The sequence below is a fragment of the Oncorhynchus gorbuscha genome, linkage group LG19 (assembly GCF_021184085.1).
Source record: "Oncorhynchus gorbuscha isolate QuinsamMale2020 ecotype Even-year linkage group LG19, OgorEven_v1.0, whole genome shotgun sequence".
Lineage (NCBI taxonomy): Eukaryota > Metazoa > Chordata > Actinopteri > Salmoniformes > Salmonidae > Oncorhynchus > Oncorhynchus gorbuscha.
Window position 1 is genome coordinate 1,097,728 of NC_060191.1, and position 15,549 is coordinate 1,113,276.

The 15,549-nt window shown below is 47.7% G+C and overlaps 1 protein-coding gene across 2 annotated transcripts in view; it reads left to right on the top strand.

Moving 5' to 3' along the window:
* The window catches only part of ano10a (anoctamin 10a), a 39,798-nt gene extending 24,962 nt beyond the window's left edge, over nt 1-14,836 (top strand). The window contains exons 13-15 of one of the 2 annotated variants that reach the window (XR_006833730.1): nt 523-639; nt 13,520-14,420; nt 14,457-14,836. Coding sequence is in view for 1 of the 2 variants with exons in the window: in XM_046315847.1 (XP_046171803.1) it covers nt 523-639; nt 13,520-13,561 (159 nt within the window). In the remaining variant the exon portion in view is untranslated. Of the gene's footprint in view, nt 1-522; nt 640-13,519 lie in introns of both variants that reach the window. The other variant, XM_046315847.1, reaches the window with a different exon arrangement.
* The last annotated feature ends 713 nt before the right edge of the window (nt 14,837-15,549 follow it).

The following is a 15,549-nucleotide window of genomic DNA, read 5'->3' on the forward strand; positions in this document are numbered from 1 at the left end:
CTGCTGTTGTGGTTGCAGCACTTCCTGTTCCATGTCCTAAAGTCTCCCCTTACTTCCCTGTTGTTCCTCTGTCTGCTGTTGTGGTTGCAGCACTTCCTGTTCCATGTCCTAAAGTCTCCCCTTACTTCCCTGTTGTTCCTCTGTCTGCTGTTGTGGTTGCAGCACTTCCTGTTCCATGTCCTAAAGTCTCCCCTTACTTCCCTGTTGTTCCTCTGTCTGCTGTTGTGGTTGCAGCACTTCCTGTTCCATGTCCTAAAGTCTCCCCTTACTTCCCTGTTGTTCCTCTGTCTGCTGTTGTGGTTGCAGCACTTCCTGTTCCATGTCCTAAAGTCTCCCCTTACTTCCCTGTTGTTCCTCTGTCTGCTGTTGTGGTTGCAGCACTTCCTGTTCCATGTCCTAAAGTCTCCCCTTACTTCCCTGTTGTTCCTCTGTCTGCTGTTGTGGTTGCAGCACTTCCTGTTCCATGTCCTAAAGTCTCCCCTTACTTCCCTGTTGTTCCTCTGTCTGCTGTTGTGGTTGCAGCACTTCCTGTTGGCCTCCAAGTTCATCCTGGCCTTTGTGATCCCAGACGTCCCCAAACACATCCAGATCAAACTGTCACGTCTGGAGTTTGAGTCCCTGGAGGCTCTGAAGAAAAGGGTAAGTTTGACTGATTGACTGAACCCCTCAACTGTATGGTGTGTTGAATACCGCTAGCATGACCTACAGAGTGGTTTGACCTAACTTGAGTCTATTAAGGTGAAAAAAAAGCAGGTACCATCACTCAACCTTAAACTCTTTGGGTTGTGTTAAACCAAAAAAATATGAAGTTCCCAAAAATAACATGAAGGGACTTCAAGGTGAATAAAATGTACAAAGTAACCCTAGATGAAGGAAAGCCACAAACTTCTGTGTGGATAAGCTGGTTATATGAGGTGTACGGCTGACGTGACTCTCTCTGAGACACCCATCAGGTTTATCATCTAGGTCTGATGGTTTAATGATCCATGTAGAAGGTTGTTCACGCTGCAGCTAACTAACAAACTGTGTGTGCAATATTGTAATGCGTTAATGAGGCTCTGCTATTTTGGCAGATGTTTATCACCTTGCATGTAGCTCAGAAGCAGGTCACACACACTCACACAGAGGACACAATCATCTGATTTCCCAGCACCAGAAAGAACCTGTATAAACGGCTTACATACCGTGTATAATGAAGGACAAAACAACAGATTATTTAGCAGAATAATGCAGACCCATATCTCTCTCCATAACAGAATGCAGACCCATATCTCTCCATAGCAGAATAATGCAGACCCATATTTCTCTCCATAACAGAATGCAGACCCATATCTCTCCATAGCAGAATAATGCAGACCCATATCTCTCTCCATAACAGAATGCAGACCCATATCTCTCCATAGCAGAATAATGCAGACCCATAACTCTCTCCATAACAGAATAATGCAGACCCATAACTCTCTCCATAACAGAATAATGCAGACCCATATTTCTCTCCATAACAGAATAATGCAGACCCATATTTCTCTCCATAACAGAATAATGCAGACCCATATTTCTCTCCATAACAGAATAATGCAGACCCATATTTCTCTCCATAACATAATGCAGAATTTCTCTCCATAGCAGAATAATGCAGACCCATATCTCTCCATAACAGAATAATGCAGGCCCATAACAGAATAATGCAGACCCATATTTCTCTCCATAACAGAATAATGCAGACCCATATTTCTCTCCATAACAGAATAATGCAGACCCATATTTCTCTCCATAACAGAATAATGCAGACCCATATTTCTCTCCATAACAGAATAATGCAGACCCATATTTCTCTCCATAACAGAATAATGCAGACCCATATTTCTCTCCATAACAGAATAATGCAGACCCATATTTCTCTCCATAATGCAGACCCATATTTCTCTCCATAACAGAATAATGCAGACCCATATTTCTCTCCATAACAGAATAATGCAGACCCATATTTCTCTCCATAACAGAATAATGCAGACCCATATTTCTCTCCATAGCAGAATAATGCAGACCCATATTTCTCTCCATAGCAGAATAATGCAGACCCATATTTCTCTCCATAGCAGAATAATGCAGACAGAATAATGCAGACCCATATTTCTCTCCATAACAGAATAATGCAGACCCATATTTCTCTCCATAGCAGAATAATGCAGACCCATATTTCTCTCCATAACAGAATAATGCAGACCCATATTTCTCTCCATAGCAGAATAATGCAGACCCATATTTTTCATCAGAATAATGCAGACCCATATTTCTCTCCATAACAGAATAATGCAGACCCATATTTCTCTCCATAGCAGAATAATGCAGACCCATAACTCTCTCCATAGCAGAATAATGCAGACCCATATTTCTCTCCATAACAGAATAATGCAGACCCATATTTCTCTCCATAACAGAATAATGCAGACCCATATTTCTCTCCATAACAGAATAATGCAGACCCATATCTCTCCATAACACCATAATACAGACCCATATCTCTCTCCATAACAGCTTCATGTAATGTATTCAGTCCCTCAATACATCTCCCAGAGCTCATCGGTAAAGATAAATGACAGGAGTTAGGTTAATGGTATTGATATGAGTATGCTGTTGAGCAGTAGCTTGCCTCAGCTTGGCACTGCAGTCATTTACTGGATTAAGGCTGAGTGCTTCAGCAATAACCTAGCATGTTTTAGCTAGCCATCATTTCTCTCAGCACTGCAGAAAGAAGGGCGGGCCATGAAATACATCACATTGATTGGTGGTATTTCTGATGCTTCTTGTTCTTGTCCAGCTGAATGTTGAATTTAAGCAGATTTTAACAGGATTGGTTGATTTCTTGGTTTGTTTGTGCAGAGCCAGGCCCATGGGCGGTAAGTTGCTTTGGGTCGTCTGACTGAACTCTGCTATGCAGGTTGTGAGTTTGTCTGGTTATGGTTTGAATTGAAAGCTTCACCTATAATACCTAATGCCTGATATTAATCGTGTGAATAGAGATTAATAAGCTACTTAATAATGTCTACGTGTCTTGCCCAAGTTGGTCTTGTGGTGAGGTTTGTGTATGGTATGTGTTGTGATAGTACTTGATTACTGCCTTGTGTTGAACTGACTGTTTTCAACCCAGTCCCAGGCACATGAGTAGTGCCCCTGCTACCATGGCTATTAAACGTCTTGCTGTTTGTCTTGATAACTCTTCCTCATAAGTCATTCATTTTAATCTCCCTCTAGCACTGTCCTTCTCCTCATCCCACCATCAAAACCCAATTAATATCATCTTGTGGCTGTCTATCTTGTTTCCTAGACATTACAGATATTCTCAAGTTTGACATGGCCTTTGCTTCATCAGGTTAAACATTCTTGATGAAATTAATTCACTCCACTTTTGGCCTTTTCTCTATATCACTAATGATCCCAGCCAGCCAGCCAGGCAGGCAGTGAGTCAGCAAGTCGGTCGGGCAGGCAGTCGGCAGGCGGGTGGGCATTTGGGCATTCGGCAGGGCGGCATTCGGCAGGGCGGGCAGTCGGCCAGCCTGACAGGGCGGGTGGGCGGGCAGTCGGCCAGCCAGACAGGGCCGGCGGGCAGTCGGCCAGCCAGACAGGGCGGGCGGGCAGTCGGCGAGCCAGACAGGGCCGGCGGGCAGTCGGCCGGCCAGACAGGGCCGGCGGGCAGTCGGCCGGCCAGACAGGGCGGGCGGGCAGTCGGCCGGCCAGACAGGGCGGGCGGGCAGTCGGCCGGCCAGACAGGGCGGGCGGGCAGTCGGCCGGCCAGACAGGGCGGGCGGGCAGTCGGCCGGCCAGACAGGGCGGGCGGGCAGTCGACCGGCCAGACAGGGCGGGCGGGCAGTCGACCGGCCAGACAGGGCGGGCGGGCAGTCGACCGGCCAGACAGGGCGGGCGGGCAGTCGACCGGCCAGACAGGGCGGGCGGGCAGTCGACCGGCCAGACAGGGCGGGCGGGCAGTCGACCGGCCAGACAGGGCGGGCGGGCAGTCGGCCGGCCAGACAGGGCGGGCGGGCGGGCAGTCGGCCGGCCGACAGGGCGGGCGGGCGGGCAGTCGGCCGGCCCGGGCAGGGCGCCGGCAGGGGGCGGGCAGTCGGCCGGCCAGGGCGGGCGGGCGGGCAGTCGGCCGGCCAGGGCGGGCGGGCGGGCAGTCGGCCGGCCAGGGCGGGCGGGCGGGCAGTCGGCCGGCCAGACAGGTCAGGCATTGAGTCTTTGAGTGACAGGAGTTGATGGACCTTTCAGTCAACCCCAAGGTGTTGTATCATGTCAGGTAATCAGTCAGAACCACAGCCTTCCACTGGATATGTCATCATGCATCACCTTTTACCTCTAGCCTCTACCTTTACCTTTAGCCTCTACCTTTACCTTTTACCTTTAGCCTCTACCTTTACCTTTTTACCTCTAGCCTCTACCTTTACCTTTTACCTCTAGCCTCTACCTTTACCTTTTACCTTTAGCCTCTACCTTTACCTTTTACCTCTAGCCTCTACCTTTACCTTTTACCTTTAGCCTCTACCTTTACCTTTTACCTCTAGCCTCTACCTTTACCTTTTACCTTTTACCTCTAGCCTCTACCTTTACCTTTAGCCTCTACCTTTACCTTTTACCTCTAGCCTCTACCTTTACCTTTTACCTCTAGCCTCTACCTTTACCTTTTACCTCTAGCCTCTACCTTTATTACACTGGAGTTCTGTCCGGGGTCAGTTGTGAGAGGAGGACGGAGGGACGGCTATCTTCCTGTGTCTGTCTGCATCTGGCCTAGTCAATCCAACGTTTTCCACTGCTTCAGCAGGCAGAGGCGAATAAGCTGTCTTGCCAGCCAATGGGCTTTGTGGCCTGGGGAAAACCCTTTCCTTCCACTGGCACAGGGGGAACTGATCAGAGCAGGTGCATGGGCTAAAATCCAGCATTTTCCACTGCTTCAGCAAGGGGAGGGAAGCCATAGAGATACATACACTTAGCTAGTTGTACAGTATGTATCTATCACTGAAGGGAGCAGCCAATGTCCTGGGGAAAATCCCTTCCTTCCTTTGGCACAGGAGGAATGTATTCGTGATCAGAGCAGGTGCCTCACCGGTGGAAACCCCCTATCAACACCTTAGTCGCTGGCTGTCCACCAGCACTAGCCACCACTGCCAGAGGTGACTGTGACCCCCTGGAGAGAAGGCCACAGAGACAGATACTGTACTATACAGAGGAGAGACAGATGCAGAATGTATACAGAATGGTGTCGTCTGCGTAGAGGTGGATTAGAGAATCACCAGCAGCAAGAGCGACATCATTGATATATACCTCGAAAAGAGTCGGCCCGAGAATTGAACCCTGTGGCACCCCATAGACTGCCAGAGTCCGGACAACAGGCCTTCCGATTTGACACACTGAACTCTATGTGAGAAGTAGTTGGTGAACCAGGCGAGGCAGTCATTTGAGAAGCAAAGGCTATTGAGCCTGCCAATTAAAAATGCGGTGATTGACAGAGTCAAAAGCCTTGATGAAGACGGCTGCACAGTACTGTCTTTTATCGATGGTGGTTATAATATCGTTTAGGACCTTGAGCGTGGCTGATGTGCACCCCTGACCAGCTCGGAAACCAGATTGCAGAGTGGAGAAGGTTCAGGGGGATTTGAAATGGTCGGTGATCTGTTTATTAACTTGGCTTTCAAATATTTTAGAAAGGCAGGGCAGGATGGATATAGGTCTATAACAGTTTGGGTTGAGTGTCTTCCCCTTTTGAAGAGAGGAATGACCGCGGCAGCTTTCCAATCTTTGGGGATCTCAGACGACACGAGAGGTTGAATAGGCTAGTAATGGGGTTTGCAACAATTTTGGCGAATAATTTTAGAAAGAGAGGGTCCAGATTTGTAGGGATCCAGATTTTTCAGTTCTTTCAGAACATTGGCTGTCTGGATTTGGGTGAAGGAGAAGTGGGGGGGTTGGGCAAGTTGCTGCATGGGGTGCTGAGATGTTGGCCAGGGTAGGGGTAGCCAGGTGGAAAGCATGGCCAGCTGTGTAAAAATGTGATTATCGTAGATTTATCGGTGGTGACAGTGTTTCCTATCCTCAGTGCAGTGGCAGCTGGGAGGAGGTGCTCTTATTCTCCATGGACTTTACAGTGTCCCAAAACTTTTTGGAATTTGTGCTACAGCAAATTTCTGTTTGAAAAAGCTGGCCTTCGCTTTCCTAACTGACTGAGTATATTGGTTCCCGACTTCCCTGAAAAGTTGCATATCGCGGGGTGCAGAATGCAGAATGCCACAGGATGTTTTTGTGCTGGTCAAGGGCAGTCAAGTCTGGGGTGAACCATGGGCTATATCTGTTCTTAGTTCTACATTTTTTGAACGGGTCATGCTTATTTAAGATGGAGATGAAAGCACTTTAAGAGCAACCAGGCATCCTCTACTGTCGGGATGAGGTCAATATCCTTCCAGGATACCCGGGCCAGGTCGATTAGAAAGGCCTGCTTGCTGAAGTGTTTTAAGGAGCGTTTGACAGTGATGAGGGGTGGTCGTTTCACCACGAACCCAGTACGGACTCCGGCAATGAGGCAGTGATCTCTGAGATCCTGTTTGAAGACAGCAGAGGTGTATTTAGAGGGCAGGTTGGTCAGGATGATATCTAAAAGGGTGCCCATGGTTAAGGATTTAGGGTTGTACTTGGTAGGTTCCTTGATAATTTGATTGAGATTGAGGGCATCTAGCTTAGATTGTAAGATGGCCGGGGTGTTAAGCAGGTCCCAGTTTAGGTCACCTAACAGTACGAACTCTGAAGATAGATGGGGGTGATCAATTCACCTATGGTGTCCATGGCACAACTGGGGGCTGAGGGGGGTCTATAACAAGCGGCAAAGGTGAGAGACTGGTTTCTGGAAAGGGGGATTTTTAAAAGTAGAAGCTCGAATTGTTTGGGCACAGACCTGGATAGTATGGATAGTATGACAAACTCTGCAGGCTATCTCTGCAGTAGATTGCAACTCCGCCCCCTTTGGCAGTTCTATCTTGTCTGAAAATGTTGTAGTTTGGAATTAAAATTTCTGAATTTTTGGTGGTCTTCCTAAGCCAGGATTCAGACACAGCTAGAACATCCAGGTTGGCAGAGTGTGCTAAAGCAGTGAATAGAACAAACTTAGGGAGGAGGCTTCTAATGTTAACATGCATGAAACCAAGGCTGTTACGGTTACAGAAGTCGTCAAAAGAGAGCGCCTGGGGAATAGGAGTGGAGCTAGGCACTGCAGGGCCTGGATTCACCTCTACATCTCCAGAGGAACATAGGAGGAGTAGAATAAGGGTGCGGCTAAAAGCAATAAGAATTGGTCGTCTAGAACGTCTGGAACAGAGAGTAAAAGGAGGTTTCTGGGGGCGATAATATAGCATCAAAGCTAGCCAAGGCTAGCTTTTTCAAGCAGAAATTTGCTTCCTGTAACACTAACTCAAAAAAGTTCTGGGACACTGTAAAGTCCATGGAGAATAAGAACACCTCCTCCCAGCTGCCCACTGCACTGAAGATAGGAAACACAGTCACCACTGTAAAATCCACCATAATTGAGAATTTCAATAAGCATTTTTCTACGGCTGGCCATGCTTTCCACCTGGCTACTCCTACCCCGGTCAACAGCACTGCACCCCCAACAGCAACTCTCCCAAGCCTTCCCCATTTCTCCTTCTCCCAAATCCATTCAGCTGATGTTCTGAAAGAGCTGCAAAATCTGGACCCCTACAAATCAGCCGGGCTAGACAATCTGGACTCTTTTGTTTCTAAAATTATCTGCCAAAATTGTTGCCACCCCTATTACTAGCCTGTTCAACCTCTCTTTCGTGTCGTCTGAGATTCCCAAAGATTGGAAAGCAACTGCGGTCATCCCCCTCTTCAAAGGGGGGGACACTCTTGACCCAAACTGCTACAGACCTATATCTATCCTACCATGCCTTTCTAAGGTATTCGAAAGCCAAGTCAACAAACAGATTACTGACCATTTCGAATCTCACCATACCTTCTCTGCTATGCAATCTGGTTTCAGAGCTGGTCATGGGTGCACCTCAGCCACGCTCAAGGTCCTAAACGATATCTTAACCGCCATCGATAAGAAACATTACTGTGCAGCCGTATTCATTGATCTGGCCAAGGCTTTCGACTGTCAATCACCACATCCTCATCGGCAGACTCGACAGCCTTGGTTTCTCAAATGATTGTCTCCTCTGGTTCACCAACTACTTCTCTGATAGAGTTCAGTGTGTCAAATCGGAGGGTCTGCTGTCCGGACCTCTGGCAGTCTCTATGGGGGTGCCACAGGGTTCAATTCTTGGACCGACTCTCTTCTCTGTATACATCAATGAGGTCGCTCTTGCTGCTGGTGAGTCTCTGATCCACCTCTACGCAGACGACACCATTCTGTATACTTCCGGCCCTTTTTTGGTCACTGTGTTAACAACCCTCCAGGCAAGCTTCAATGCCATACAACTATCCTTCCATGGCCTCCAATTGCTCTTAAATACAAGTAAAACTAAATGCATGCTCTTCAACCAATCGCTACCTGCACCTACCCGCCTGTCCAACATCACTACTCTGGATGGCTCTGAATACGTGGACAACTACAAATACTTAGGTGTCTGTTTAGACTGTAAACTCTCCTTCCAGACCCATATCAAACATCTCCAATCCAAAGTTAAATCTAGAATTGGCTTCCTATTTCGCAACAAAGCATCCTTCACTCATGCTGCCAAACATACCCTTGTAAAACTGACCATCCTACCAATCCTCGACTTTGCCGATGTCATTTACAAGATAGCCTCCAATACCCTACTCAACAAATTGGATGCAGTCTATCACAGTGCAATCCGTTTTGTCACCAAAGCCCCATATACTACCCACCATTGCGACCTGTATGCTCTCGTTGGCTGGCCCTCGCTTCATACTCGTCGCCAAACCCACTGGCTCCATGTCATCTACAAGACCCTGCTAGGTAAAGTCCCCCTTATCTCAGCTCGCTGATCACCATAGCATCTCCCACCTGTAGCACACGCTCCAGCAGGTATATCTCTCTTGTCACCCCCAAAACCAATTCTTTCTTTGGCCGCCTCTCCTTCCAGTTCTCTGCTGCCAATGACTGGAACGAACTACAAAAATCTCCGAAACTGGAAACACTTATCTCCCTCACTAGCTTTAAGCACCAACTGTCAGAGCATCTTACAGATTACTGTACATGTAATAGCCCACCTATAATTTAGCCCAAACAACTACCGGTATATCCTAATACATAGGCCACAACCTGAGCAGTGCAGTGAGTGGGAGGTATATCCTAATACATAGGCCACAACCTGAGCAGTGCAGTGAGTGGGAGGTATATCCTAGTACATAGGCCACAACCTGAGCAGTGCAGTGAGTGGGAGGTATATCCTAGTACATAGGCCACAACCTGAGCAGTGCAGTGAGTGGGAGGTATATCCTAATACATAGGCCACAACCTGAGCAGTACAGTGAGTGGGAGGTATATCCTAGTACATAGGCCACAACCTGAGCAGTGCAGTGAGTGGGAGGTATATCCTAGTACATAGGCCACAACCTGAGCAGTGCAGTGTGAGAGAGAGGCTCTCCCTGTCAATCTGCTGGGGATGCTTTATAAAGCCCTCTGCTTCAGCCTTCCTCCTACATGATCAATACTAACATGCCTAGGCAATTACCTCAACATGCTGGAAAACCAGGGCATTAGTTGACTTACTAGTGTATACTACAGGGAGAGGGGCTGTAGGAGGGAGGGGTCTGTACAGTATAGTGTGCTGGAGCTTTATTACAACGTGACCGTGGACTTCCCATCTCTCTCTGTGACCGTGGACTTCCCATCTCTCCTCTCTCTCCCTCCCTCCCTGCCTGCCCCTCCTCCCTCCCCTCTCTCTCTCTCTCTCTCTCTACCTCACTGCCTGCCCCTCTCCTCCCTCCTCTCTCTCCCTCACTGCCTGGCCCCTCTCTCCCTCCTCTCTCTCTCTCTACCTCACTGCCTGCCCCTCTCCTCCCTCCTCTCTCTCTCTACCTCACTGCCGGCCCCTCTCCTCCCTCCACTCTCTCTCTCTACCTCACTGCCTGCCCCTCTCCTCCCTCCTCTCTCTCTCTACCTCACTGCCTGCCCCTCTCCTCCTCCTCTCTCTCTACCTCACTGCCTGCCCCTCTCCTCCCTCCTCTCTCTCTCTACCTCACTGCCGGCCCCTCTCCTCCCTCCTCTCTCTCTCTACCTCACTGCCTGCCCCTCTCCTCCCTCTCTCTCTCTCTCTACCTCACTGCCTGCCCCTCTCCTCCCTCCTCTCTCTCTCTCTACCTCACTGCCTGCCTACCTCTCCTCCTCCCTCCCTCTCTCTCTCTCTACCTCACTGCCTGCCCCCCCTCTCCTCTCTCTCTCTACCTCACTGCCTCTCTCTCCTCTCTCTCTGCCTCCTGCCCCCTCTCCTCCCTCCTCTCTCTCTCTCTACCTCACTGCCTGCCCCTCTCCTCCCTCTCTCTCTCTCTCTACCTCACTGCCTGCCCCTCTCCTCCTCCTCTCTCTCTCTCTCTCTCTACCTCCTGCCTGCCCCTCCCTCCCTCCCTCTCTCTGTCTCTACCTCACTGCCTGCCCCTCCTCCCTCCTCTCTCTCTCTCTCTCTCTCCTGCCCCTCTCCTCCCTCTCTCTCTCTCTCTACCTCACTCTGCCCCTCTCTCTCCTCCCTCCTCTCTCTCTCTCTACCTCACTGCCTGCCCCTCTCCTCTCCTCTCTCTCTCTACCTCACTGCCTCTCTCTCTCTCTCTCTCTACCTCACTGCCTGCCCCTCTCCTCCCTCTCTCTCTCTCTCTCTACCTCACTGCCTCTCTCCCCCTCCCTCCCTCCTCTCTCTCTCTACCTCACTGCCTGGCCCTCTCTCCCTCCTCTCCTCTCTCTCTCTCTACCTCACTGCCTGCCCTCTGCTCCCTCCTCTCTCTCTCTCTCTACCTCACTGCCTGCCCTCTCTCCTCTCTCTCTCTCTCTACCTCACTGCCTGCCCCTCTCCTCCCTCTCTCTCTCTACCTCACTGCCTGCCCCTCTCTCCTCTCCTCCTCTCTCTACCTCACTCTCCTCCTCTCTCTCTACCTCACTCTCTACCTCACTGCCTGCCCCTCTCCTCCCTCTCTCTCTACCTCACTGCCTGCCCCCCTCTCTCTCTCTACCTCACTGCCTGCCCCTCCCCTCTCTCTCTCTCTCTCACTCTCACTGCCTGCCCCTCTCTCCCTCTCCTCTCTCTCTCTACCTCACTGCCTGCCCCTCTGCCGGCCCCTCTCCTCCCTCTCTCTCTCTCTCTACCTCACTGCCCCCCTCTCCTCCCTCCTCTCTCTCTCTACCTCACTGCCTGCCCCTCTCCTCCCTCTCTCTCTCTCTACCTCACTGCCTGCCCCCTCTCCTCCCTCCTCTCTCTCTCTACCTCACTGCCTGCCCCTCTCCTCCCTCTCTCTCTGTCTCTACCTCACTGCCTGCCCCTCTCCTCCCTCCTCTCTCTCTCTACCTCACTGCCTGCCCCTCTCCTCCCTCCTCTCTCTCTCTCTACCTCACTGCCTGCCCCTCTCCTCTCTCTCTCTCTCTCTCTCTACCTCACTGCCTGCCCCTCTCTCTCTCTCTCTACCTCACTGCCTGCCCCTCTCTCTCTCTCTACCTCACTGCTCTCCCTCTCTCTCTCTCTCTCTCTCTCTCTCTCTACCTCACTGCCTGCCCCTCTCCCCCCTCTCTCTCTCTCTACCTCACTGCCTGCCCCTCTCCTCCCTCTTCTCTCTGTCTCTACCTCACTGCCTGCCCCTCTCCTCCCTCCCTCTCTCTCTCTCTCTACCTCACTGCCGGCCCCTCTCCTCCCCCTCTCTCTCTCTCCTCTGATAAGTGGTGTGAGCTGTGAAGGCATCATTTATTTCCATGGGCTTCCCTCAGAGAGGACTTTGTATGGCTCCCGGCAGGATCCTGGCAGCCATTGAACAAGTCTCTGAGCAAAGAGGAGTTTGATTTCTGTTACTGCTGAAATTACAAATGAGATGAATATCCTCTGTGGTGCGAGTGTGTATGTGTCTGTCTGTGTGTTTTTCGTTGCACTGTAGTTATGGCGACTACAACAACAAGTGCAAACAAGTCTGTCAGAAGGACAACCTCAGAATGTTCCGGCAAGTGCAAACAACAGCATAAATACAGACTGCCTTTACAGACCATGACACACTATTAATGTGACTGTCCGTTTGGTTTTCCAGAACAAGTAGCTGCAGTAGATTAGCCTGGGCGGGGTGTTGAGTACACCGCCACACTCTCTCCCTGTGGGGAACCGGAGGTCTATGTATTGAATCCTGCTGTCCCCTTATGGATCCACTGTGAATAAAAAGACCTCCATCAGCAAAGACACTCTCCCATTGATCCGTGTGTTGGATTGAAACGTTAATTGCACGTAACACATTTGAACCCAGAATGTAATTTGCTCGGGTGCGCTGGAGGCAGTGGAATGAATTGATTAAACTCAGCTGAGATTAGAGTCTGGGGAGAAGGCCAGTGTTGTAGAAAAGTATTCTATTTTAAAATAAGAACTCCATCTGGTGAAGATCTCCAGGTCTTGTTAAGAGGTTCCAGAACCACTGTAATTTGGAGATGTAATGCTGTTTGGAAGCTCTGGTTTCCTCTCCTCGGGAGGCTTAATGTCATTTAGAGCGAGAGAGAGGAGAACTCTGTATATTTGTTAAAGCAAGCTAACAGTGTGCTTATGTTTGTTTTATTTTAAAAAGCGGCTCCAACACTGAAAAGCGTTAATATTTATATATTATAATATATGCCATTTAGCAGACGCGTTTATCCAAAGCGACTTAATCATGCGTGCATATATTTTAAGTATGGGTGGTCCCAGAAATGGAACCCACTACCTTGTTACAACGCCATGCTCTCCCTTATGGAAACAGATTGCAATCAGAGTGCAGGATAACTGCAGTATGCTGCAAATAATGTGTCCAAAATTACATTTTTTTTTTACTGCAGTACTTTTGCATTGTAACTGCAGTTACGCTGCCAACACAGCGTCTCCTGGATATGCATGTAACAAAGTTCAACATTCACCTTCTGCTACCGTTCCTGTCAAGCCGTCTACACATCCAGTTTGATGCATGCGGTTGATAAATCCAACCACACCGAACGCACTGCAACTGCAAACGCAGCGTTTCCTTGGAAAGGAATGGAACTCTGGTGTACCAACATTACCAACATGTAATGACGCTGTCGGTGTGATCAAAGCATTACAGTGCAGTATAACTGCAGTTATTCTTGCAAATACTGCATCCAAATACCACAGCCGACAAGTTATTGTACTTTTACTGGAAGCTTCAAAAACTACCAACTGAGCTACAGAGAACAATGTATTCCTTCTATGGAAGATGCATTCTGTTTATATGACATCCCCAATAATAGGCCTAACAGGTAGCCTGTATTTCATGTGGCAGTTAGGTAGCACATAAGAGATATTAATCACATTTTACACTGTTACAGAAAATGCTGGAGGCCTCGGGGATCCCAAAGACTGATAAGTGATGAGAAGAGCAGAGGCCGATGGTTCAGATACTGAACCATGAAGATGGTCTAAACTCCAGATGGAACATGCCCTCCCAACGGAGAAAGATTCACATAGACTGTTTTCTTTACAACACCTCAATTAGCTCAAAGCTTATTTATGCATAAAATATCCAAAAGTAATTTTCTTTTTATATATATATATATAAACGGTTGGTTGTTAAACCTGGTTTGATGCTCTTAACCTCTGCACTGTTGCCAGGTCTTTCTGTTTGTTTTGATGAGTGTAGTGTATTACCTGCAGATGTCTAGAGAACATTACTGTTTTGATGAGTGTAGTGTATTACCTGCAGATGTCTAGAGAACATTACTGTTTTGATGAGTGTAGTGTATTACCTGCAGATGTCTAGAGAACATTACTGTTTTGATGAGTGTAGTGTATTACCTGCAGATGTCTAGAGAACATTACTGTTTTGATGAGTGTAGTGTATTACCTGCAGATGTCTAGAGAACATTACTGTTTTGATGAGTGTAGTGTATTACCTGCAGATGTCTAGAGAACATTACTGTTTTGATGAGTGTAGTGTATTACCTGCAGATGTCTAGAGAACATTACTGGATGTGATTAAAACAAACATGAAGACTAGCCTCTAAACTAAAGATTCAGATCTGACCAGAGAACAAGACTTTATGTTAATGTCCTCCGGAAACCACTGTTGGAAATGCATTGCTACGTACCAAATGTAATGTTAAGGCAGGGCTTGACATTCAGGTCAAATGTAATGTTAAGGCAGGGCTTGACATTCAGGTCAAATGTAATGTTAAGTCAGGGCTTGACATTCAGGTCAAATGTAATGTTAAGGCAGGGCTTGACATTCAGGTCAAATGTAATGTTAAGTCAGGGCTTGACATTCAGGTCAAATGTAATGTTAAGGCAGGGCTTGAACAGCTAGTGATTTTATCTTTCATTTGGGCTGAGCAAGTAGCCTACAGGATTTATACAGACATTGGGAAGTCAAATTCAATGATTTTTCAAGCAATTAATTGTAATTTTGAAGGACTTCCATTTTATATTGAATTGTCAAAGCCTATCGAAATAAATCCCCTCAAAACTAGTAAGCAAAAAGTATGCATAACAACTTCGAGAATAATGCATGTTTTATTACGACTTCCACATGGCATTATGCAATGACATAAACATACTTTACATTCTAAAACCTGTCAGAATAATGCATGTTTTATTACGCCTTCCACATGGCATTATGCAATGACATAAACATACTTTACATTCTAAAACCTGTCAGAATAAAGCAGACATTATCTGACTAATAGACTGTATGTAGATGCCAACAACACAAACACACTAATGATGTCTGTGGCATGAAATGTTGAGGGTTTATTGTATCATGTTTTAAAACAGTAAAAACCGGGTTCCCTTTGTAACGGAACGATGTGTATGGAAAACTAAGTTGAAGCCAACATTCCACTGGTTGTCTTGCTCATAATCACTGCACGTGGTTTTACCGTAAAGATGGCAACAGACCTGCGCGGGAAACACATGAAAGCGGATAGATCTCTCATAAAAACTGATCAGAAATAAATTCAATCAAGGAATAATTATATTGCAGTGGAACTTCTAAATCGGCTACCTTCAATGACTTTTCTAGGACCAAGTAGCCTTGAAGAAATGTCTGATTATCAAGTTAGGCTATTCTGTGATGACAATTGCGCAAAGGAACGTTTTATTGCAGGTTTGCATACCCATACTTGCCTTAGCATGTATTGGTATTTATCAGAACCTTGAAGATGTTCCCTGCCGCTGTCGGTCTTCAGTGAGCTGCTCCACACAACAATCTCAAGCTAGGCTTAATGTGTAGTTTATGGCGCGCGTGTGATAAATAATCAACATAACGAACTCACAGCTTCAGGAATTCTTTATTATATAGCCTAGATTAAATATAGCATTTTTACAATATTTATTTTCATCAACTGGCCCTGAGGGTTTCCAA